The 25817-nt window shown below is 46.5% G+C and overlaps 1 protein-coding gene across 2 annotated transcripts in view; it reads right to left on the bottom strand.

Annotated features, from left to right (window-relative positions):
- Positions 1–25817, bottom strand: part of TIAM1 (TIAM Rac1 associated GEF 1) — a 369342-nt gene that overhangs the window by 107063 nt on the left and 236462 nt on the right. For both annotated transcript variants that reach the window (XM_087861760.1, XM_045785501.2), the window contains 3 exons: positions 22767–23740; positions 8289–8736; positions 3165–3337 (listed from right to left, as the gene is read on the bottom strand). In XM_087861760.1, coding sequence (XP_087717886.1) covers positions 3165–3337; positions 8289–8736; positions 22767–23729 — 1584 coding nt within the window. In that variant the 5' untranslated portion in view covers positions 23730–23740. The remainder of the gene's footprint in view (positions 1–3164; positions 3338–8288; positions 8737–22766; positions 23741–25817) is intronic.

Consider the following 25817-nt stretch of genomic DNA (forward strand, 5'->3'; position numbering starts at 1 on the left):
TAAAATCAGTAACACTAGCAAAAATGGTCAAAATCAACTTTTTCAGAGCTCTGGCATTTAATTAGGTCTTGCAACAATCTTAGGTACTTCTATTGGAAAAAGTGATAGCTGAATCTAAGTAAGAATAGCAAGTTTTAAGGACATTTTAGCTTGCCTTATTTTCATTTTCATCTCCCTATCTCCACAATCATGTGAAAAACAGCAGTCTAGCTATCACTAAAGAGGGCAATGAGCTCCCACAAAACACCGTTCTCAGAGAACTGTCATTATTTGACCTGTCTGACAGTTCACAGGAAACCCCCACTCACAGGGTTTGTTGCTATCTGACCTCAGAACTCACTTGTGCAGGTAGTCTTTACTCCAAGGGGAGTTTGTGAAAAATAATGAGTAACAACTGTTTAATATCACAGCTGCCTGAGGCAGTGATGACAGTTGGGGCAAAAGAGGTAGCTGACCAAGAAATGTTTTAAACAGCTGGGGAATAAGATATTCATAAGCGATAGTTCTGGGAATCTGGGAATCATAGTTCTGGGAATCTAGAAAATCACAAACGTGCCTAGGACTGTGCACATGTTCATAAAACCCTGAGAAAGCCCTGTGCTCACACCTCTGGCTGACCTTGGGTCTCTGTGCAAGCAGAGGTGAAGGCTCAGGCAGAGTTGTTAACTAGCTCGCTGAGTGTTGAAGACATGGAGATCCTTGGAAAAGACTGGAAGTCTAATTGGTTCCAGGCATTTTAGGAAATCTCCCCAATCATTAGCTGACTACTAAACTGAGCAGAGGCTTCAGTGGCTACACACGACAAAGAATAAATATTTTATAGATTTCAGCAAAGTCACTTAACAAATAAGCAACAGTGACAAGAATCAACACCAACAAACCCTGGGGGTGAGGGTGGGAGGATCTGGTTTCAAGAGTCACCACATTATATTCTTCAAAATGTAGTTTTCAACCAAGTAAGCATGAAATATGCAAAAACAACAAAGCATGCCCCATACACAAGAAAAGAAGCAGTCAACAGAAACTGTCCCTAAGGAAGTCCAGATGGTAGCTTGCTAGACAAAGACATTAAATCAACTATTTTGAATATATCCAAAGAACTAAAGGAAATCATGTCTAAAGAAGTAAAGTATCAGAATGATATCTCACCAAATAGAAAATATCAATAGAGAAATGTAAAAAGTTTTTTTCAGAGAACCAAATACAAATTCTAGAGTTGAAATGTAGAATAACTGAAGTGAAAAATTTACCAGAGGGGCTGGACAACAGGTTTGAACTGGCAAAAAAAAGAATCCGTGAACTTGAAGTAGGTCAACTGAAATTATCCAGTCCATGAAACAGAACAAAAAAAGAATGAAGAGAGATGAACAGAGTCTCAGAGACTTGTGTCATCAAGTGCAGCTAACATAAAATAATGGAAGTCCCAGAAGGAGAAGAGAGAAATGGACAGGAGGACTATTTGAAGATATGATAGCTGAAAACTTTCCAAATGTGATTTAGACACACACATCCATACATCCAAGAAGCTCAATGAATTCCAGGCAGGATAAGAAAGAAATGAATACTTAGAGACATATCATAAACTATTTAAATACAAAGACAAAAAAATAGCAACACAGAAGCAACTCATCTAATGCATTGGTTTTTAATTTTAAATAGGTTCCATCCCCAACGTGGGGCTTGAACTCACGACACTGAGAGTAAAAGTCACAAGCTCTATGGACAGAGCCAGCCAGGTGCCCCAAGAAGCAACTCATCTATACAAGGGATCCTCCTAAGATTAAAAGTTGATTTCTCATCAGAATCCATGGAGGCCGGATGGCAGTACAATAATATTTTCAAAACATTACAATCAGACTGTCAATCAAGAATTCTATATCCAGCAAAATTATCCCTCAAAAATGAAGGAGAAATGAAGACATTCCCAGATTGACAAAAGTGTCCTGGCTTGGATGATAAAATACATATTCACCCTACCCAGCTAGTAGCCTGCATGTGTGTATATGGGTGGGGAGTGGCTTGTAGGGTGCTAGAAACTTCTGTCTCCTGACTGAGGCAGTGGTTATGTATTTACTCTGTGATACTTCATGGAGCAATACATTTATGTTTTGTACACTCTTCTTTATGTGTTTTATATCACTGATTTAAAGAAAGAAAAAACAGATGCTTTTTGCCTGTTCACAAACAAATGACCACTTTCTTACTTTAATTGCCTAAATGGAAAGAACTTAGGGGCCAAACCCAGAAACTCAGTGAAATCACCTATTACTCTTTTCCATGCCTCTGATCCAGCTCTGTCTTCTGCATGAAATATTTGCACTGTCCGTTTCACCCAATTCATCCCTACTCATCCTTTAACATTAACGGTCAGGCTCTCCTACCCTACAAAGATCTATCCATGTGTCTTTCTCCCACACCACATGTGAACAATTTTAAGAGTGGGAACTGTGTCAAAATCTTCTTGTTCTGAACAGCCCTGTGCAAAGCATGTAGGCAGCTTAGAGTAAAAGCTGGAGGAATTCATGCAACACGGCAACACATGAAGGAGGCTTTCCTAACATGATAGAAAGTTCTGGTAGAGTGCACCACAACCAACCAACCCCAAACAATTCCCTACAAAATTAAATGCTAACCCTGAAGTGATTAACAGGTTAGTATTTTTTAACACAATTAACATGCAAACTTCAAGAACACTGGGTACAAATTTCTGATAAGATGAGAAAGAGAAATTTTCTGGGTATAGCTAGTCATTTCTGGGATGTCATTATTTTACTTTATGAGTAATATTAGAAGAGAACATTATGGTAAAAAATTTTGACAGCTCAAATCATTTCTAAATTAAGGAATTCATCATCTCTTTCTAAGGCTCTACACAAATGGTATTGAGACTACACTGACAAATCCTTCAACTCACAGCAAAGAGGGCAAGTTTCTCAAAGTCCACTCACGTCCTTCCCTGGGCTTCCCTTGGAACACTCTGGGTGAGTTGTTTCATTTCTGAATTCAATGTAAATGTGTATTTTGTCATTAACCGTTCTTGTTTCTACAATGAGCCAAAGATAAAACCCAGCACTAAAAGGAAAACAGGGTGGGTTACATAGGCAGGAGGGGAAGATATCTGGTTCAGAGGTTTGAAATGCCCTGAAAGGTAGTGCCCGACAAACCTGAAAGAGGAAGGCATCACCCAGGGAATTGCTGAGGCAGAAGACGAAGTCCTTCTTGGGGTGCTCGGGCACAGCCTGCACAATGCTGTTCTCCACCCAGACGGCGTGCTTAGGGATGCTGTTGTGGTCTATTCCAGACCTGCCGTCGCTCTCGTAGAAAAAGAGTGTGCACCCTGAGAAAACAAAACAGGAGTCTGCGTTGAATGTTCAGTGCTTGTACAACAAGAGCTCAGTGGTGGAAACTATTGTTTGTCACCTGTCACAAGGAGAGGGCTGGAAATTAAAGAGCGTGGAAACCTAGAGAGCAAAGAGAATAGGGTCTTGCTTATAGTGAAGTCTTGGATGGACTGAGAGAAAGGAAAAGATTCTTTTTTTTTGTTTTAAGATTTTATTTGTTTGAGGGAGAGAGAGAGCATGAGCAGGGGGAGGGGCAGAGCGAGAGGGAGAAGCAGATTCCCCGCTGAGCAGGGAGCCCGATGCAGGGCTCAGTCCCAGGACTCTGGGATCATGACCTGAGCTGAAGGCAGATGCTTAACCAAGTGAGCCACCCAGGCGCCCCAAAAGGCAAAGATTCTTAAATCACAGTTTCTCAACCCACACAAAACTCCCTCCATGCACGCCCTCAAGTTCTTTAAGACCCTCACTTTCTGTTGTAGGGTATTTCGTTACAGGCATATGGGGGTCTTACGGCTCCTTTGGCCAGTGGGGGCTAGAAACCCAGCTCCACAGGTCAGAACTGCGAGTTCCATGGTGTGAGGCCTGCCAGTCAGCAGGGACCACCGGGGTCCCTTCCCAATAGCTCACGGGATATACAACCAGACGACACCATTTATTGGGTTTCTTAGCTATCCCCTTTGGAGCAAACCATTTATAATACCAGCATTAGGTGTTTTAAGAATAAGGAAAGAAATGATAGGTTTTTTTGTCTCAAATATGTTCTACAAAATGTTCTTCTAGAAATAAACCATGTCCCTGTTCCTAGTGAAAGAAGAAATGGCATGGCACATGCCAGATGAAGGCCTGGGGGCTGCGGATCTGCAAGCCTGGTCCACACTTAATTGCACTATGAAACTAATGACAGTCACAGTAAAAACGTCTCAGAGATTTGTGGCAAGGTGGCTGCTTCACGAGACACCCTCCATCGTCGCCTAAATGCAAGGTTCACTGTAATAATAATTACTAGCCGAACGTTTACTGTCAACTAATCGAGACCAATTTCAGGGGAAGCCCGGGCCCAACTTCATGACTCTTTCTTAACTCAGTTCTCCACATCTTAACCACCCGCGAGGGCCACGCGTTACGTGAACAGCAAAGTCCTTGAAAGTACAATCTACTCAGCTACAATACGAGCTTTCATAAAGCAAATTGGCTTCTATGTGATTAGCAAAAGGTAGAACAATGGGGATCAATGGGAAAGTCCCATGAGTTCAAAGGCTGTGCTTCCCAGCCCGTCACATTTCACATCTGTAGGTTAACAGCTGCGGAATGCAAATCCCCAAACTCAGCTGAACGTCACGTCCACTCGCTTCCCAGTGTTTCCCTTGGCAGAGTTTCCCAAAAGCCTGGTGCTCCTGACCTTTATGGTTTCTTCCTCGTTGCCCTGGTCTCAATAATTCAGGCGTTTCAATTCTTTCTACCTATTCAAGTTATAGTTACTTTGTTCTTAAAAGCGAAGTCCCACATTTTCTACAGTATTTATTGTAAAAAGTAAGATGTGAACTATGTGAGTATTTTTAGCAGGGCATTTAGTTATCGATCTATCTATCTCTCTATGTAGTGCTGGGCTACGCAGAAGTTGCATGCATATAATTTAATGACATACCTGTTAAGTAGTCTGCCCCAACCTTATTCTTCCCATAATCCCTGTTATTGTGAAGATCTCAGGTCTTTTCAGAAACACATATATCACACTGAAGAGTGTGTAACTAGTTTCACTTCTTAAGCTAGCATAGATTCAGAGATAAATATAGGAAAGAAAATGGAAAGGGGGGGGCGCCTGGGTGGCACAGCGGTTAAGCGTTTGCCTTCGGCTCAGGGCGTGATCCTGGCGTTATGGGATCGAGCCCCACATCAGGCTCCTCTGCTGTGAGCCTGCTTCTTCCTCTCCCACTCCCCCTGCTTGTGTTCCCTCTCTCGCTGGCTGTCTCTATCTGTCGAATAAATAAATAAAATCTTAAAAAAAAAAAAAAAAAAGAAAGAAAGAAAGAAAATGGAAAGGGGATGCTATTTTCCTCCAAATCAGAGATTCCTGAAGTGAGGCAATTTTGCCCTCGAGGTCAAGGACATCTGGTGGTGTCTGGAGACACTAGGCGTGGGGGGAACGGGGGCAGGTGCCACTGGCATCCCGCAGATAGAGGCCAGGGATGCCGCTAACATCCTGCCACGTCCCGGATAGCATCCCCACAACAAAGAATTATCCGGAAAATGTCAATAGTGCCCCTGTTGAGAAACCCTGCTCTAATCTTTAGGGCTAACGACGCTAATGATTAGCACACTCGGAACAGAAAAGGAGCGACACAGCTGTACTGCAGGTTGAGGACAGAGACTGAAGCCTGCGGATAATGAAGAGGACACATCCACAGACCCGGGCATGTACAACTGTTGTGCATTTTGCAGTCTTCTCCAATTGCTGTTTTTATAATTTTGCAATGCTGGTTTACAATCACCCATGACAGGAGGTGCTTAAAATCGGCTTTTACTCTAATTTTCCACTTGTTTCGGTGTGAAGATCAACAGGAAGCAGCAAACCCAGGAAGCACGTGCCCCCTGAAAGCAGTCCATTCGCCTTCACCTTCCCCTGAAAGTCATCTGTATGCTCAGCGGCGGCCGAGAGAGACGCCCCAGAGATTAATTCTAAATGAAATTTAAAAAAAAATAATTATTCTGTCTAAAGTGGAAGAATCTTTGGAGAAATCTACCCCACAGCTCCCAGGTGTTTTGCTTTTTTATTTCTCGATATCCAAGGCGAAGAAAAAAACAGCAGCACGTTCTGCCTTTGAGTGGCAAGGACCAGCCCCGAGGAGGTCAAGATATAATGGGAACCCGTCAGGATTTGTTTCTTAACAAAGGGCTCAGTGGCTCTGTGTTCTGGGCCTCGATCCTGACAGACTGTGTCATCCAAATCTGGGTCACCAAGAACGTGCAGGCTCCGTCCTCTAACGGGCTCCTGAGCTGTTGCTCGAAGAGGTCACACCCTGCCTTCCAGTACCCTTTATTCTCTAAGGGCAGGGCAGCAACAAAACAATGCCCTCTTCCACGTCCCAAGTAAAAGATCACCTCATTATTGTTAGTCTATGACACTATCACTGGTGTCCTCAAATTTAGTGTGGGAATCACCTGGGAAGCTTGGTTAACACACAAATTCAGGGCCTGTCATGGGCTGAGTTATAGTGCCCCAAATTCCTATAATAAAGTCCTAACCCGGTACCTCAGAATGTGACTGTATTTGGAGTTAGGATCTCTACAAAGGTAATTACAGTAAATTGAGGCCATAGTAGTGGGCCCTAATCCAATCTGACTGCTATCCTTCTAAGAAGGGGGAATCTGGACACAGGCAGAAGGGGAAGGCCACGGGAAGATAGTGGAAGAAGACAGCCATCTAGAAGCCAAGGAGACAGGTGTCACACCAACCCCACTCCCACCTCGATCTCTTCCAGCTTCCAGAACTGTGAGAAGATAAATTTCTTTGGTTAAGCCATTCAGTCTGTGGTACTTGGTTATAACGGTCCTGATACAGGGCAGAGGGATATGCCTTCATATTTCTGCAAGAATATGGGCCTGGTGGTGAGCTACCTTGATCACAGGGCCTGGATCTGGGAATAGCAGAGCAAGGAGACAGAAAGAACCTGGGACCTGGATGACTCATAGGAAACAGTCGCCACAACAACTTCAGATGGTCTACGACGGGAGGGAAATCAGTTCTATCTCGCTTAACGCATCGTCAGCGTGGGTCTCTGTGACGCGCAGTGAAACATACGGTCTAATTAACCAGCTCCCTTCCTGTCTCACTGAAGTACTGAAGCATCAGTTGGAACTAGTAAGAATGGGAACAACCCCACCTTGCTTGTCCTGCAGGGGTTGGCCTGCGCCTCACTGTGCAGACTCTAGGGTATTCTGCGCCCCGAGGATTGGAAGCTCTCACACCAACCACAGTTAGTGAGATTGAGTATCAAATGGTCTAGAGTGTACACCACACCTGGAAAGCCCAGACTTCCTCCTGTGCTTGTCCTTCACGCTTGTCAACCCTCGAACCCGTCCTGCCATATCCTAACCCTGTTTCAAATGTGGCTTCGGACAGAAGGTCTAAGTGGGCGCCAAGTATTCTTTTTAAGACACAGAGCTCACAAATGTGTTACGACTTTTATACGACCGAGACATATGCAGACATATACACATACTTCAAGAGTATAAAATGACAATGAACAGCAACATATAAAAATATTACGCTTTTAATGAAAAGGCAGTGATCTCCCCACGTGTATGTATCTGTACACACACACACTCATACAAAGTGTGACCGTAAAACAATGACTTTTTCACAAACCTATGATGGCTCACTCTATTAAGCACTAGGCTGAACCTTATGGAATTAGTGATAGTCTATCATTTTTGACCTAAAGAAATGGTCATTTCCTAGGATTCCAATGAATAAGTTTGCCTCTGAAACAGTCATTTTAGGAGGTATTTCACTAACTTGATTGATTAAAAAAATTTTTTTCTTTTGCACCATATCCCTCAAAACTGTCATCAGAAGCAGCTGTATATACAAGGAAACTCGGTGTGCGACACTCCTCTAGCTTAACTGTGAAAAAGTAAAGAAAACAAAACAGCGCTGGTGGGGATGGGGAAGCGAGGAGTTACTGAATCATCAAGGAGCAGAAAGTTTCAGTTCAGAGAGATGACTACGTTCTGGAGATCTGCTCTACAGTCCACGACAGGGTCACGGACACCCAAAAATTTAAGAAGGGAGATCTCATTCTAAGTATTCTTATCACAATAAAACACAATTCGTTAAAAGTGGTATAAAATACAAACCCCACGTCATCACAAAACAGCCTGTGCGCGCAGGTGCACCACGGCGCAAGGTGCGTCCCGCACCGGGGGAGGGGCGCTCCCTCGCCTTACCTTTCAAGGACACCCAGTAGTGCTTCCACTTCCGCCGGGTGGCCGACTCCACCTTCTTGTTCTTCTTGTGCACCAGGAAGTTCTTGACGGCCAGCGCCCCGGCCTTGCGCACCGTGCCCTGCGCTGCCGTGAGCAGGATGTCGGACTGGCCGGGGGAGCTCAGGGTGCCGCTGCTCTGCTCGTCGCTGTGCGCCGAGCCCGCCTCCTCCAGGCTCTCGCTGTTGGTGGTGCTCATCTCCAGCTCCCGACGGAAATTCTCGTACACCCCCTGGCGGGCCGCATCCCCGGTGGAGCTGCTGCCGCTGTCGCTGCCCACGAAGGCGCGGCCGGTGGGGGGCGAGTAGCTGGAGTTGGTGGCATTGGATCGCCTGGACAGGAGGTCCGTGTCGGTGGTGGCCCCTTCGATCCCACTGTCCGCAAACTCACTGCCCTCGCCGGCATTAACATCCTTGGGCGCAGAAAGGGAAAAAAGCAAGTCATGCATCGCGCAGAGAAGTCAGCCGGGGACTGTGTGGCCGGGAGAGCTGCAGGGGACCCTCAGGGCACTGCAGCTCCCGACCTGTCCCGGACCAATTCCTCCTCAACCCCTGGGCTCGCACAAACCCAACTTGCCCGCAGAGCGGCTCGGGGAAAGCCACCAAGCCGTCCTGGCATGAATGCGAACGATCTGGAACGTTCAAGAAATACATATTAAAAAACAAGGAACGCTTCCAAGAGCTTATCACTTATCTGACTTAGATAATTAACTAGCTGGCAAATCAGCTATAGATTCTCCCACGGCCATGCTGAGAAAGCTCAGCACCCTTACCCTCATCAGCCCGCCCAAAACTCCAGGAAATTCTGCAGGCTGATTAGCTGTTGCAGAGGTAGGGGGTTACAATGGATAACAAGGTCTTTGCAGCTAATACCCTTTTTTCTGTTTTCTAATGTGGCAACTAAAAAGATAAACTAGCGCACTGCCTCACCCACTCACCCAGCAAGGACCCATGTCCCACGAATAGGCAGGAGTCCTCATGCTGTAATCGGCTTCATTTCTTGAAAACAAGCAGCCTCTCACTCTGCATTGAGCTAAATAAGTCTGTGGGGCCCACAGCTCCAACGCAGGCTCTCCAATTACCTTGCCCTTTCAAAGCTGGGATGCTAGGAGCCCGAAGTAAGCTACTCACTGCCCCTGGGCCAAGTGACAGCTTAGGGCAACCGCCAACACGCGGGGGTATCAATTCCCAGTTTAAAAACATTTGGAAGTTCCAAAGCACTGTCCCTGTTCTCAAGTTGTCTCAAGTTGAACATTTCCGGGACACAGACAGGTCTGTTCTTAAATCAGAAGCTTAATTGCTCTAAAGTGCTACAGGCATATCCATAAACAATAATTAAATAATGGTAGTAATCAAGGAGGGATAATGACAGCAATATTGGAGAGGACAGCGCAACGGTCTCATGGATAAGAAATTAGACTGGTTTTTCTCAAAGGAAGAGAACAGGAACACAGGTCTGACACAAAAGAGATGGCCAAGTAATACAGGGTTTGAGGATTTAACCACTTTTTGAGCCTTCAGTCTCATAAGCATCCAATTATGGTTCGAAAATATAAAAACAGACTATTCTGAGTTGGCATAAAAATGAATGCTTTGGGTTCAAATATTTGTTGAGAGGCAATGGGGCAGAATGAACCAGGCCAGGAACGGACGCGGCCCTGCACAAGACCCGGACAGGTGCCGTGCCCCCGTATCTCTAAGCACTTCACTTGGTCAATTCTAAGTGAGGGCCTCAAACTTCACTTCACCTTCGTCATGAAGAGACACTAAGTGAACGACTAAAAGATGGGCACAGACATGACAAGAGGAGACACAGAAAGACAAATGCTGCATGATTTACTTTTATGTGGAATGCAAAAATGTTCAATTCACAGGACAGAGAGTGGAACAGTGGCTGCCAGGGGCGGGGGGGGGGGGAAATGGGGAGATGGTGGTCAAGGGGTACCAACTTTCAGTTATAAAGTTGATAACATCTAGGGGTGCCTGGGTGGCTCAGTCAGTTAAGCGTCTGACGTTGGCTAGGTCATGATCTCAGGGTCCTGGGATCGAGCCCAGCATCAGGCTCCCTGATCAGTGGGGACTCGGCTTCTACCTCTCACCCCACTCATGCTCTCGCTCTCTCTTAGATAAATAAATAAAATCTTTATTAAAAAAGTTAGTAAGTTCTAGGGATCTAATGTGCAGCATGGTGGATATAGTTAATACTGCATTATACACTTGAAATTTGCTAAGGGAATAGATCTTAAGTGTTTTCACCACACACATACAAAAAGGTAATTATGTGAGGCGATGGATGTGTTAATTAACTTGATTGTGGTAATCATTTCACAATGTATACATATATTAAATCATTACATTGTGCACCTTCAAAAAGAAAAAAAAACAACAAAGAGAACTGTATGTAAAGGGAGGAAAATGAACAATTTTACAGTGGCTGGCTCTGGCCAATACAACCTCAGCCAGGTGTCCAAGGTTAACTGAGAGCCCTCTCTACTATCTAAAACTATTCTTTAAAAAAGAAAAAAAAAGAAAAAACAAGGAGGACAGCAGGAAGTGGTTAAGATAGCTTTGGAGGACCAACTGCATTTCCAATGGAGTTCAGACCCCTGGGATTTCGAGGGGCTTAAAGAAACTGTGGGCACTGCTCAGGGGCATACCCCTCTCACTGCTAGTCCCATCACTTTGCTGTCATGACCCACCAGGGTCATGAAGGACCCAGATCCAGTGGGTAAAAATTCTCTATACAAACAGAAAAACACAGTTAAGAACTCCCATTTCTCCCAGCAGGGACAGTGACCATGTCAATAAGACAATAAAGAAATCTGCCATGACTGATGATTCAAGATAACTGTGAGTTGTAGGAGATGAGGAGTTTGTAAATTTCCCAAACATCTGGATTCATTTTCATGTGTCTCAGTCTTTCCCGGGAAGAAATGAAGGCATCAGTTAAAAGCTCCCCTCTAAAATGCAGAGGTGAGAAGCGTCTCTGTAAGACAGGGAGAGATAAGCTATGCTGGTAACTTCCCTGGTCCGTAAGAGAAAGACAAGGGAGAGAATGCACACAAGGTATCTTGTAATTCCTAGAGCTCTAGAATGGGAAGGAACCTTGCAAAGCCATCCCCTTGATGAATGGATGAGGACGCTGGGGCTCAGAAAGTCACAAGCCTGGCTGGTGGCCCACTGGAGTCAGAAACCACATTTCCAACTACCTTTTCCACTATAATATGGCAGCCCCACTGCTCAGTGGCAAGTAGCACCTGGCCACGTTGTGTCTACATAGTCAACTCCATGCCTTACCCTTTTTTGTCAACAAGGCCCTTTCCAGGTTTTCCCAGCAAAAGCTAGGGAACTATCTATTTGCCTTGACTTGCCAGGCAAAGATCTCAAATCTCCCAGTGGGGATAAGGGGAAGGAGAAGATGAAAGAGGAGGGAAACAGGCAGAGACGAGACAGGCCAAACCCTCAAGAGCATGTGTCTTAACAGTCTCTGACTTTCCCACAAACCATTTACCCCTTTACAAAATACCCTGGGGCCTCTAGAAACTAGACACTCACCTCTCTGCCAGACCTGAACATCTGCTCATGCCCACCGATGCTGTAGTCCTGCAGTGGCCCAGGCTCTGTGTGCTCAGCTCTGGGATGGCCACTGACCTGAGCGAAGAAGTACTTGCCCCAGGTAAGAGGCCTGCTGGCCCTAGCTGAGCTTGCACACCCCTCGTGTAACCGCTGGGGAATGCTCGGGATCCAAGCCGACTCCACCTTGTTTCCACAAGTGGCTGAACAGGCTCGGTGGTACACGTCCCGCACTGATATGTGACCCAGCCTGTTGGAAAACATGCGGGTTGCCCAGCCCCAGCCCTGATTTGGTCAAGAAGCTTGGGATGTCCCAAATACCCAAAGGCCCAGACTCTCGCATCACGGGAAATGAGGACTACCTAACCAGAGGCACTATTCAGCACCGGAATGGTCAGTGAGAGGCTCCCGTGTACCAGCAACCTCCAACTTTACTGGGGGAAAGAATCATCTGTAGAACCGTACTACCCAAATGCCTAAGTGCCACACGAGAAATACCAGTTTATAGGGTCTCAGAATCTCTGGTACAAACCCAAGCCGGATACTCTCATAGAGGCTCTGGGTTCCCACTTCAGTTTTTTTTTTTTTTTCATTCCAGTTAGTTAACATACAGTATTGTATTAGTTTCAAGTTCACACTTTGAAAAACACCAGGCATCCATCCCTCTAAGGCTGCATCCCAAATGCCTGTCACTCTCAGATGCCAGGATGCCTATCACTGCAATGCCCCTAAAAGCTCAGAAGAAAGGTGGCACCACTGTCACGCAAATGTTCCTGGTGGTCATCTTGCCACAGGCCCCTCCTCTTCCCTACCTCACTCTCAAGGACATTTGGCGCCTGAGAAAACAGGCGCCTGAGAACTTCCCCCACTCTTCCCAGCAGCAAGGAATCTAAAAACCAACCCTAGGGAAGAATCTCATGGGAGCCTCAGCAGTGTTTGTAGCAAATGCAAGGTATGTTCCTTCATACTGAGTGAGGTATCGTAGCATTGATAGGTCCTAGTAATTAATCAAATACTGAGTTCTAATTCGGAAGTCAAAGGAGATCAACGGAAATGGTAAGACCCTAGCTACACAGAGAAGTGACTCCCAACATGACGCACGATCCAGTTAGAGATTTCCTGGAAATTACTCAAAATACACTGTCCGTGTTAGAAACACTCCACTGAAGAGGCTTCCGATTATACACAACATGCATGGGGTATAGAGGCTCTTAAAGCCTGGTCTCCCCGGACACATCCTCCCAAGCCAGATTTTTGGAGCACTCACCAGTTTCCACGGCAGTTTCCCAGCATGAACGTACGTACTGTCCTGCTGGATGTACAAGTGGCCACAGCTGTAGCCCAAAGCATGCCACAGCTGCTAGGCAAGAGTGATCGCAGTCCTCAGAGCTGGACCACAAATGCTGACATGAACTCCGGTATGAAGCTGGAGAAGGCAGGCGGCAAATTTAAAGCCCATACTCTGGTCACCCAGCATGAATGTGGACTAACGATACATTGTGGCAAGGCTCCGGGTGTTTCCTGGGCAACTTACAAATACTCTGAGGGCCAGGTCTTCTGTGTTAATGACAGGTGAACACAGTTTTCAAAAGGTAATTAGCCACGAAGTTCAAGGGCCCTGGGGCAATTCAAGGACAGTAAGATCAATCAGCCATTTGTAGTTATAAGTCAAATGCAATTAGAAACTATTTCGTTGGTTACTTTGTTTAATTTCCCTGATGAATCCAGCTTTGCTTTTATATACCTACATAGAGAAGTGAAATATAGAGAGTTCACTGACTTTCAGTGGGTTGAGGAAATTTCGACCTGCAGAAGCTTTGAATTAGAACAATTTTTGCCTTGTTAAATTCTAAAATACTCCTCCCCTGGTTTATCATCTTCTTATCCCCAGAACTGTTAAGTACCCCCTCCCACAAACATGCACATGCATGAATACGGTATTTGGTACCCAGTGTTCTCTCCTTGGTATACTTGATATATACTCTTAGGATACTCTCCCTTGGTAATCTCAGTATGGTCAATACCAATCCTAGGTAAGTTACTTTGAACCGCTCTGTGCCTCAGTTTCCCCACTTGTAAAACAACAGTTATCTATGCTTTCGAACACTCTGTAAGATGCTGTGAAACTGAGTTAACCCAAAAAGGTTTCTAGAACTGTGACCAGCACACAGTACCTGCTCAAAAGCATTAACTACGATTATTGTCATTTCCACCTTCAGCCTTATTTTCATCTTGGCCCAGGGAGAGAAGGCACTGCCTGACTGCACTCGCTAGGGCCACTAACATGGAAGGCTGCTGCAGAGGAAACTGGGGAAAACAGACTGACCAAGACTGGTACGAGCTAGTGAAGTTCCTTTTAAGTATTTTCACATTCACAAAACATCATAACCTAAGAAATGGTGATTTTTTTTTCTTTTTTTTAAAGATTTTTATTTATTTATTTGACAGCACAAGCAGAGGGAGTGGCAGGCAGAGGGAGAAGGAGCGGGAGATGGAGAAGCAGGCTCCCCACTGAGAAGGAGCCTGATGCAGGGCTTGATCTCAGGACCCTGAGATCATGACCCAGCCAAAGGCAGATGCTTAACTGCCTGAGCCACCCAGGCGCCCCAAAGCGGTGATGTTTTCTACATCAGTAGTTGATTAATAACTACTGGGCACTGTTACTAATAATTGCCATTCCTGACTTGCTAGAAATATTGCAGTTACTTTTTAATCATTGTAAAGCTTTATTTTCTCTCTCTCTCTCTCCCCAAATGTCCAGTGCCTTTTTGCATTTCAAATTCTGAAGTTTGTAAATTCTCCCCAGTGGGTCTCCCACTATCAGCCCCCTTGTACATGTCCCAACTCCATTTGAGGCATTTCTAAAACCCGGCTCCATTTCCCCCTTCTTCCTGTCCCAAGACAAAATTTCCATGCCTTTTTATGTTTTCAACACATTCTCCCTCCTTCTCTAATGATCCCCAATGGGAGTGACTCAAAATTTCTCTCGACCCAAAGTTCTTACTGTTGCTAAAAAGGGAGTCAGAAGTAAGTTGGCAGATGCTTGAAATGTTGCTTCAGGTAACTCCAGACTGGGGACTGCCAACATCTAAGTTAATGAATCATCTTCTCTCTATTCATATGTTTTTCTAGGTAGCTGCCTCGAACCTTGTAGTCATCCTTCCCCTCCTCACTACCCACGATGTAGCTATCACATTGTCCCAAGGGTTCTTGTCTTCCTTTCTCAGAGCCACGCCTGTGGTTCAGCAACAAGCTCTCTTTCCTCGTCCTTCCTCAACGCACCCTGCACACTGCTCTTAGGCAGACCTCCCAGGAGCCATGCATCTGCCTTGCAAAGCCCCCTGCAGAGGTCCAGCCTTCACACTGGAGCACTGGATCGACCTACCAGTCAGTGCAATGGGAGTGCATACTCTCAACCATTCTTGCTTCCAGGAGTATATTTGTCCTTTAGGGCTCAGCTCACGTCCGTCCTTTACACGGCTTAAAGACTTCTTTCCCTCCTCTGATTGCCAGGCCAGCTTCTCTGCAGCATTTTGTTCCCCCGCCCCGACTCTGGTCCAGGCGTACTGGCCTCTTTGCTTTGCCTCAAACACACAGGGCACACTCCCACCTTCCAAATCAATGGCCGACTCCCAAGTCTGCCTTCTCAAGGGGGCCAGGTCTGATGACCCTATCTCGAATTGCCTCCGGCATCCCCCATTGCCTTATCTGCCTTGCCCTGCTCTTTTTTTCCCATAGCATGTCAAGTGCTTATTATGCTAATTATTTTCTGCATACACACTCCCATTTCACCCCAAACAAGCTCCCCGAGCTCAGGGATCTTTTCCTGTCGACACATCCCAAAGCACTATGAACAGAGTCTGGTGTGGAATAGGCAAGACGCTTCAGAAAAATAAACCCACCTTTTTGCAGGACACCTGGGTGGCTGCATCAGTTAAGGGTCTGCCTTTGGCTCAGGTCATGCCAGGGTCCTGGAATGGAGCCCCAAGTCTGGCTCCCTGCTCTCCCTCTCCCACTGCCCCTCCCCCACTCGTGTGTGTGTGTGTGTGTGTGTGTGTGTGTGTGTGTGTGTGTGTCAAATGAATAAATAAAATCTAAATAAATTAATTAATTAAATAAACCCACCTTTGGGTAAATGAACTGCTGTTCATTGTCCACCATAACTTCAAAACAAGGAGAACAGTTTCTCATGGATTACATCTTAGTTTGATTTAAAGGTTTACTCATTTCCAGGTTCAGCTCACACTCAACTACGGTTGAGCTTACAAATGAGTCCTAACTGTCAAGCCGAACTTTGCAATCTTCAAGCAATCCACTTTCATTATGTCGTTTATGGATATAACCGGAGTTAATTTAAATCATTTTCTTTAACTTTTTTAAAAGGAGAAAAAGTAAGAAAGACATGATGGGCTGTCCGATGGGCCATATTAGATTATCTGTCAACAGTCGTCCAAAACACACTGGATCCATATGACGATGAAAAGCCTGTCGGCTGTTTCCTAAGTTCTACCTGGGGCTCCACGGAGGCCCTCTTACGCCTTCATAGCAGGCTGGCTGGAAGGGCTCTAAGTTCCTAATTCCAGCCCTTATTCCTCCTCAGCGATGCTAGGAAACCAGCATTTTCATCAAGGCACACAGATGTTCCCCTCTTCAAGCACTAAATTAAAAATGTGAATTTCAAAGGCCTAAACTTCCCCCGCCTATATTAGCATAAATGGGCAGCTCAAAGTGTAGACCAAGGAACCTTAGATACTTCCAGGGGGGCCTCAGGCCCTCCCTTTTCCAACTACCTGAATGAGGCCACATTTTCCCCTAGAGTCCAACCAAAACAGCATTTCACAAGAGAGTGAATGCAGAAGCAGATAGGAGACTCTAGGGTCTCCTGTTTGCCAGAAATCATAGAGATTTGCAAAAATATAAAATAACACCTCTCCCCTCATTAATTTTTTAAATTTTAGAAAGTAAAAAAAATTAAATAAAAAGTTGTTTGTGTGAACATATAATGGGTTTATTGGTGCTATTTTAAAATGAATCAACAAGTGGTTTTTTGCTTTCCTGTTTTAATTCCTAGTGTGATAAATATTTATAGCTACATCTCATATATACAGAAGCCCTTTAGAGTCTGCCGTACTTTGTACAGGATAGAGGGGTCTGAAACTACCAACACAGACACCCCTCAACTACCTACTCACCCTCCCACTCCCCAAAAGAAGATCTTGGCAAAGAGGCAAATACTCCTGCTGAAAATGGATGGGCTTGCTTTCAAAACAACTATCTCATTGCCTAACTTAGATGCCAGAAAAAGGAAGATCAATGGGAAAGAAAAAAAGAAGCATCAAACAGTCTCAAGAGAAGGGAAGGAAGAGAGGGCTTTTTTTAAAAAATAAATTTTATATGAAAATATGTTGTTTCATGAAGAATTAACCTGAGGGTATTAACCAGAAGCTTGTAGAAGGACTTTGGAGAACCCATGGAGCCCCTGAAATTGAATGCAGAAGGGTGGTCCATGTGTTTATCTAAGAAAAGGGTCCAAATTTTCATCCAATTCTCAAAGGAGTCTGCGACCAAAGGTTAAGAATCTCTTGGATGCTGATGTCAGTTTTCAGCTCAGGGAACATACTTATCCCTGAGCCATTTAAGCTGAGTGTAAAGCAAAACAAAATTTTCAAACCCAGCGCAATTTTGCTAGGAACTCAAGATCGTCTTCCAACAATGCTGAACCCCCTCATTGCTGGAACCACGGGGCCCATGACTTGCCTTTCCAAACAAGAAAGCAAGGCTTCCTTCTAAAGCTGCCGCGGACCCCTCTCTCAGGGACCACTGTGTTGGCCTATGGTGGTGGACATTCCTATGTTCTTTTCAGCCAATCACCCTTTTCTGCATCTGTACCAGAACTGAGGATTTTGATCTTAGAATCTGAGGGCACATGAGTTGGAATCTGTTCAGGAATGAGGAGGAAGTACGGTGTGGGGGTGTGGGTTTCTGAAGAACGACCCCAGTCAGTGAGTCAGGAGACCTGGATTTGAATCCTGTTGTGACACCTTGTCAAGCCTCATCTCCTTAGATACACTTCCTCCCCTGCGAAGCGAGGGGGCTGGACAGAGAGGTGATCTGTGAGCTGGACATGAGTCCACGGGGGCCAGAAGCTCTCGTGGAGAGCTCTGCCTTACCTTGTTCCGACTCCACACGCTAGGGTGTGAAGGATTTCTGGAAACGCCGAGGGGGTCAGAAACTGCACAAACACACAAACATGTCAACAGCTGTCACATCTCCACAAGGGGCTCTGAGCAGCAGCCCCTCGCTCTCTCAAGGCTGTGGCTCCTCGAGACCTTCTTGGTAAGAGCAGCGCCCATTCTTTCATGTTCTAAGTGGATGAATGAAGCTCTCCCCACACGTCCTGCACAATGGCCCCAAGCCAAAGCTTCCCTTTGAAACACAGAACCTGGCTCCAAGACGCTCCACCAGTTGGCGGTTTTCTCTTTCCACCTCACCCACTGGAAGTCTGAGACGCAGGAGGGCTGAGCTCTAAAATACAAAGCCAAACTACTCCCATCACGACGAATAACCAGCACTGACTGAGCTTCTACTCTGCGCAGGACGGCGTGCCCAGAGCTCCGTACTCACTCCCGTGTGGAACTCACACGAGCCCCGTTAAAGAGGCACCGAGATCCATCCAGGTTACATAACCGACAGAAAACAGGGCTTGGACTGACAAGCTCAGCTCGGCTGGATCTCAGAACATCTTCACGTGCTACCAGGCTGCTCCAGCTCTGTCTGTTAACCATGGGAATACCGAGACAATAAGGTTCGGTCCAAAAGACCAGTGAGGTATCCACGAAATCAAGGGGTGATCTCCTCTGTATCTCTACAGAAATCAATGCAAGGAAACTCTGCTTTAAGGGGTATGGGCAAACCCTCCCAACAAATGAATACAAACCGACTCGCAACACCAATTTTTATGCCACGTACTGAATTAAATAATTCCTCAGCACTCACTGCGTGGCAGGCATATAATATGTACCATTTTCTAAAAACTACATGTGAACTCCAATGCCTCATGTTTCAGTAACATGTCCAACTACTGAACAAATACAAAAACAGGAAAAATGGTCAAAAACTCTTTTTTGATCATTTCCAAATCAAATGAAGTTGTTCACATTATTTCAGATAAAACATATTTTATCCCAGGCTTAGAGGCCATGCTCTGGGGGCCAAATGTCTGCCAGAAACTCTTTTTCTGTGGAGTAAAATTGCTGACAGACAGTTACAGCTCTGACTACGTCACCAGGGCAGATGAGGGAACTTTAACATCTCTGATCCAAACTCGCTGAAGAGATCCCCTGGGTCAGAAACTTTTACCAACAACAACAACAAAAAAAGAACAAAAAAAGAAGTCTTTTCAAGGAAGCTTCCACACCCACTGTCTCTTAAAATACACTGTTTGGAACATAGTGGGTTCTCAAGAAATCGCGTTGGATGAACACGCCAAACTTAGACGAGGAAGCGTGGGTGGATGGATAGTGTTGTGTGCATAATTCTGGGGTTTGTTTCAAGTCATTAAAGATCCTCACTCAACATCTAAAGTCAATACGAAAATAATTCTTCCGTTCATTTTATAGACTCCGCAAAAGCCTTCCATGCATGGTGCCCACTCGGGTCCCCTAATGGCCCCGTCAGAGGCTGGTGTTGCTCGCCCTGAACAGAGAAGGAGCCTGTCGGGCACGCAAGATGGAGTGACTTGCCCAAGGTCACTGGTCAGTGAGGAGCCAGCCAGGACGTAAATGGACTTCTCCGGATTGCGAGTCTGTTGCACTCTGCATTGCATTAAGCTGCCTAGGCAGGGACTTTCTGAGACACCACATTGAGATGATCTCACTTCCATATATTAACAATTTTAGAAGGCGGCAAGCCAAAGATGGAAATTTCATATAACAATGACACGTGAGAGCTTGCAGTGGCACCGGCTCTGCAGGAGAAAACTGCTCTGCCCCTCTCTTCTGGGTGTAGTCAGCCGTGACTCAAAGGCTCAAAGCCCCATCAGTTGGGGGGGGGGATGAAGCAGAGGTCCAGCCGTCCCCGGTGGGGTGGAGGGGAGGGCACAGAGCTGGGGAGCCAGAATACATCCAGGCATCCCTCTTAGATCTCACACAGAATATGTGCTAATGGGGGGTGCCTGGGTGGCTCAGTCGGGTAAGCGTCGGACTCTTGATTTCGGCTCAAGACATGATCTCGGGGTCCTGGGATCGAGCCTTGCATCCGGCTCCGTGCTCACTGTGGAGTCTGCTTAAGATTCTCTCTCTTCCTCTGCCCTTTCCCCAACTCTCTCTTAAAAAAAAAAAAGGAAAGAAGTCCTACTTGGCATTGTTCCAGGTAAGAGGGATGGTTACAGGTGATGCTCATTTCTCAACTGCCTATACCATGCACCCTTCTCTCCCTCCTGAAGGCCAGCAGCCCCTCTCTTCATATCAGCCCCGCAATGCTATTCTGGCCATGCCTTCAAGACAGAGCCTTCAGCCCCTTTCAGGTCCCAGGACAGATCACTTATCTCACCTGTGTCTCCACTTCCCAAACCGACAGTGAGGAATAGCCCCCCCAGGGTGGGCAGAAGGACCATAGTGGGGTTATTCCGTCATTCCTACCGTTAATCTCTCCCCAGAAAAGAGATGGGGAAAAAAATGCAGGTGTGTGTCTAGATGTACCATCACGCTCACCTCCTCAGACTGCAGAGTCGACCTTTCCAACAGCTCTGTTCCTAAGACACAAGACTTGGACAGCAAACACCAAACCACCCTGGGCCCTCAACTCCTATACCACCACTAATAAGGAGCATAGCAAATTCTCCCCTACTGGCTGCTTCCAAAGGACCAGGCACTGTGTTACTGCATTCCATTTTCTCGAAAGGCCTTATTATTATCCCCATCCGACGGGGGTTTTTTTGCCCGAAGTCACCCAGGTGAGAAGGGGTAGAACCACAGTGCCTGGCTTGGACACCATCAGCAGAACTTGCCCTCCAGCAGATGAATGGAAAGAAGAACATTGCAGCCTACACATACGCTGGAATATTATTCAGCCTTAAAAAGGAAGGAAATCGTGGCTACGACATGGATGAATCTTGAGGAAATTCTGCTAAGGGAAGTAAGCCGGTCACAAGAAGACGAATATTATGTGATTCCACTTACAGGAGATCCCTAGAGTAGTCAAATTCATGGAGACAGAAAACACACTGGGGGTTGCCAGGGGCTGGGCGGCAGTGGGGGGAGGGGGATAAGAGGTTGTTGATTCACAGGGACTGAGTTTCAGTTTTTCAAGATGGACAGAGTTCTGGGGACGGACGGTGGTGATGGGTGCACAACAGTATGAATGTACTTCATGCCACTGAACTACCCACTTCACGACGGTCAAGACGGCAAATGTCACGTGTGTTTTTATCACAGGTAGACGTAATTTCGAAAAGAAAAGGAGGGGAGAGGTCAAACACGGGTTCCTTTAACCCATATAAACCTGGAGGAACATACAGTAAGTTTTAGTTATTCTAATACAGAAGTCTAGAGTAGTAGAAGAAACAAGAAACACTCTCCCCTGATGACTTGTACATGAGAACTTAAAATTCCAACATAAAATTAGAAACCTGAGATTTTTGGCAATTTTAAAAATCTGCTCTCCAGCAAGAACACAGGCAGTCTAATGCCAATTTTCTTTGCCCCCTCCTCGGGTTCCCCACCATCTGCCCATTATATTTAGGCCCCCTTCCTGAGAGAACTTAACCTCGACATGCCTGTGTCACTTGTATGGGGCAGCACCATCCCCTCCTGGTCAGGTCGGAGGGCACCTGCTGCTTTCCCACTGACCGCAGGGCTGTTCACGGGTCGCCCTGCTTGCTGACGTGCCTTTCAAGGCAAATGGGCTTGATCTGGATTCCTGATTCTGAAGCCCCGTCATGCAAACCACGAACCCATCCTCAGCACAAGCCAGGACTCCCAGAACTCGGCGACCGGGAGCAGCAGGACCAGAAAAGGACCGAGGCATGCAGGAGTGCATGACGGGCTCCGAGGCTCCCGGGAGTATCATTACCCATTCAGGTGATGAGTTCTCTTTTCATTAGCCATGCACTTGTAAAAAAAAATCTTTGAAAACTGTCTTCACACCCACTGTCTCCTGCCCTGGACCCCGGAGCAAGGCAGATGAGCATTTTCACTCCCATTTTTCAGAGGAGCAACTAGAAGTCAGGGTTTGCCCAAGGTCAGACCACTTGTTGGCTGCAAAGTAGGAACGGGAACCCGCCCATGTTATTCCTTCCGCTACACCTCCCTCCAGAGACAGGGCTGGCCAGCATCGCAAGGAACAGGAAATTGAAATGGCTCCTGGTAAGGCAGGAAGCCTGCCAACCTCCGAGAGAAGCTGACAAATGACCAGAGCCCGCCCTGAATCAAAAATGCCTCCTCCAAGGAGCTTCCGACGAACCTCTCTTCCCACCTGCGGCCCTGGAGAGCTCCTCCAAGAGTCCACAGCCCACCGTGCCCATCGGTCCGGGGAGAGGAAGCAGGCTCAGAATAAGCGAGACGCTGTTCAAGATCTGAGTTGGAGAGGCAGCAGTTCCCTAGTATGAACTTATCAGCTTTATTCTCACTCCTACCACATCACCCCCCACACACACACACACTCGTTCCTTAATCCCACCCCTAGCCACAGAACTGGAAGAGGGGCGAAGCAGAGCCGAGGCGAATCCTCGGGGAAGCAGCCCCAGCTGTGGCAGGCAGCAGGCACACGGGGTAAAACCGACTCAAAGATGGGGAACCTTGGAGGAGCAAAATCATGCACTTCGAGTCATGCACCATTTCCAAAATATTGAAACAGATTTCAATCACTTTACCTGAGTTGTTTTTGCTCTTCTGCCTTGCATGCTGTTGCTATGGCTAATTTGTGGGTTGGTGGCACCTTCAGAGAGACAGTGAGATTTCCTACAGGGAAGTGTGTTATAATTACTATACGGAAGAGACTCTTCGGCAGCAGCTGGTGGCATCTTACGGTTTGCAAGATCGGGAATATCAGACACCAGATTCCGGCAGTAGCCTGCAAATTTGCTCCTGGGCCCCCCGTTTGCTGTCACCCCGGAGTTTTTCTGAGCATACAGGTCACCCAGGGAATTGGCACGCTGACAGGTGCTGAGCTGCCGGGGGCTCACCAGGGGTTCCATCCCCCGAGCCTCCTCGCAGTCTTTCTCTTCGGTGGAACCCAAGATCTCTTCGTTGCTTGTTAAATGTTCTTGGCTCAGATCAGAGAGTGAGAATTCCAGGCTGTCCTCCCGCCAGATGTCTGCAGATTTGGAGCGTTTCTTCTTAAAGCTCGCCGTCTCCATGAACGTGGGCCCATTGGATGTATAGGGACGCTGCCTCCTGCCCCCGTCAGCCAAGTACGTAGCGTCATCCCCGTAAAGCCGGCTCTCCTCCGAGTCGGGCATGCTCTGCACAGAGGCGGCTGTGAGGACGATGCTGCTGTCTACGCTGGGAGGGATGGAAGAATCGGTGTACGACACGGGTCTCAAGCCCATATCCACTCGGTCCACCCAAATGGGGCTCCCGAAGTCCTCTAGGGTGCCTTCCTGGGAGAAGGGCTCCAGGCCATTTTCAGCCAGGGACTGGGGGATGCTGGGCGTGCTGCTGGATCGCGTGCTCACTTCGGAGTTCCTGTGGATCACCTTCCCCGAGGACGCATGCCTCGTCCGCCGTGCCTTGTGCGACAGGCGCAGTGAGCGCGACGTGTGCTTGCGCCCCAGGCTGGCATGCTTTTCTCCATAAAACTCATGCTCTACATTTTGACTTTCTGCGTTTCCCATGGTTTTATGGTCTGCAGCATGGGAGGGGGGGGAGAAAGGACGGGATAAGTGAGTCACCAACGGGTAGTTTAACAGAAAGAGCTCAGGGTGCAGGGTGGGCGAACAGCTTGGCAGGTGAGAGGGCATCACCTCTGCCCACCTGGCAGGTGCATGGACTCTTACACGCTAGCAGGTGAGAAGTAACATCACCCACTGAGACTGGCCCTCCCGAGATGAGAAATAACCCAAGTAAGATATGTAGAGAATTAAACTTGTCTTTGCCCAGAGGGAAGCTGCCCACGGGGCCCACTGCTATGTTGCTTTCATAGGGCTGCTAACCCTTGTGTTCCTTCCTAAACTCTATACTTACAAAGCTCTGCTCCTCTCCAGACACTGAAAACCCTGAAAGCATAAATGGACTTTCTGTTGGAAATTATATGTATTTCAAAACGCAGTAGCAAAACTGAGAGGTGCATTTGATAACCTCCCCCCTTCCTCCCCCCTCCCTCCCTTCCTCCCTCCCTCCCAATGTTTCAAAATCAATCAAAACTGGAAACACTCAAGAGGTTAAGTCCAATCAACTCTTCTTAGTTCATCCAAGTCAAAAAGAAAATGGGCTTTTACCTTAAATTTAATTACATTGCACAGTATTCTGAAAACCTTAACTTTTGGTGTTTCAGAGGGGGCGTGAAGTGGGAGGAGGGGAGAGGGAGATGGGCAAAACAAAATAGAAACCCCGCTCTCTGCTTAGAAGCAGACTAATGGGGTTTATTTCTGGGAGCAAATCCAAACTGAGAACATTAATCTGGTACAGAGTGCCCTGCAAACAGAAATTCACATTATGAAACCACTAAATGTGATTCAGCCTTTTGGGGCTACCCAGGTTAATTCAAGTCCTTCCTTCACATTTTCCAGTCTCTCTCCCTGACCTGGTGACTGTTACACACAGTGGGAAAAAGAAAGACCTTCAAAGCTCAGCAACTGTGACTCTCTTAGCTTATTCTCCTTACTCTGTTCTTTCTCTGTACCATTAAATTGTATGCACTTAAGATACACACATAAAAGTGGCCAGAAAAGAAAGGAGGGAAAATATAGTAGTTGGGCATTTTCCTGAGCTGATGCTTCCAACCACCTACATAGTCATTCATTCAGAAATACATACTGAGCACCTACCATGCTCTAGAAGCCAGAGATACAACAGCGAACGAAAGAGACACATTCCCTACTCTCACGAAACGGATACTGTAGCCAGGGAAGGTAGACAATAGAACAGTGAAAGGCACCAGGGGGACACCGAGAAGGAATGGACTAGGACCAGACAGAGTGTGAAATGCCCTGGACTATAATACATCGATCCAGGATCATTCTGTAATCTCACTCTTCAGCCTAAAACACGCCATCAGCTCTAATGAGCACATCTTCGCTGAAACAAAATTGGCGGCAACAGGAAGGGAAAACCTCCATTTTATGTTCCAGCGAGATTGGAGGGAACTCAGACAGGCACCAGATGTTAAGCTATTCCCATACTGGAATATTCCCTACCAGGTCACACATGATAGGATTCCAAAGGGAACTTTCCAAGAAGGAGAATCTCCTTTTTCCTGGCAGCAAGTATATTTCAAAGCAGTTAATAAGCTCGTGCCTCTCTGGCTGGTGTCGTTAAGAAACAAGGAAAAAACAAAAACAAAACTCAACACACTAGAGGGAAGAGAAGAACATCAACTGTCCATCCACGACCATTTATGTGGTCTATATTCAGAATATCACATGCTACATTTTGAAACTAAAATAAATAAGCGTTTCTTTTTTTTTTCAAGATTTATTTATTTATTTTAGAGAAAGAGAGGGCACCCATGAGTGAGAGGTGCAGAGAGAGAGAGAGAGAGAGAGCCCGAAGCAGGGCTCGATCTCACGACCCTGAGATCATGCCCTGAGCCAAAACCGAGAGTTGGATGCTTAACTGACAGCACCACCCAGGCGCCCCAATAAATAAGCCTTTCAATAACTAAAGGCCATGGCCAATTCCTTAGAGTTCTTGATCTTTTTAAGTACACCTTAAGATACCTGGGTGTATCTATACGTTCTGTCAACAAAGAATAAAAAGCTTAG

Source organism: Ursus americanus, chromosome 4 (genome assembly GCF_024610735.1).
Source record: "Ursus americanus isolate L20-20 chromosome 4, mUrsAme1.1.p, whole genome shotgun sequence".
Taxonomy (NCBI): Eukaryota; Metazoa; Chordata; class Mammalia; order Carnivora; family Ursidae; genus Ursus; species Ursus americanus.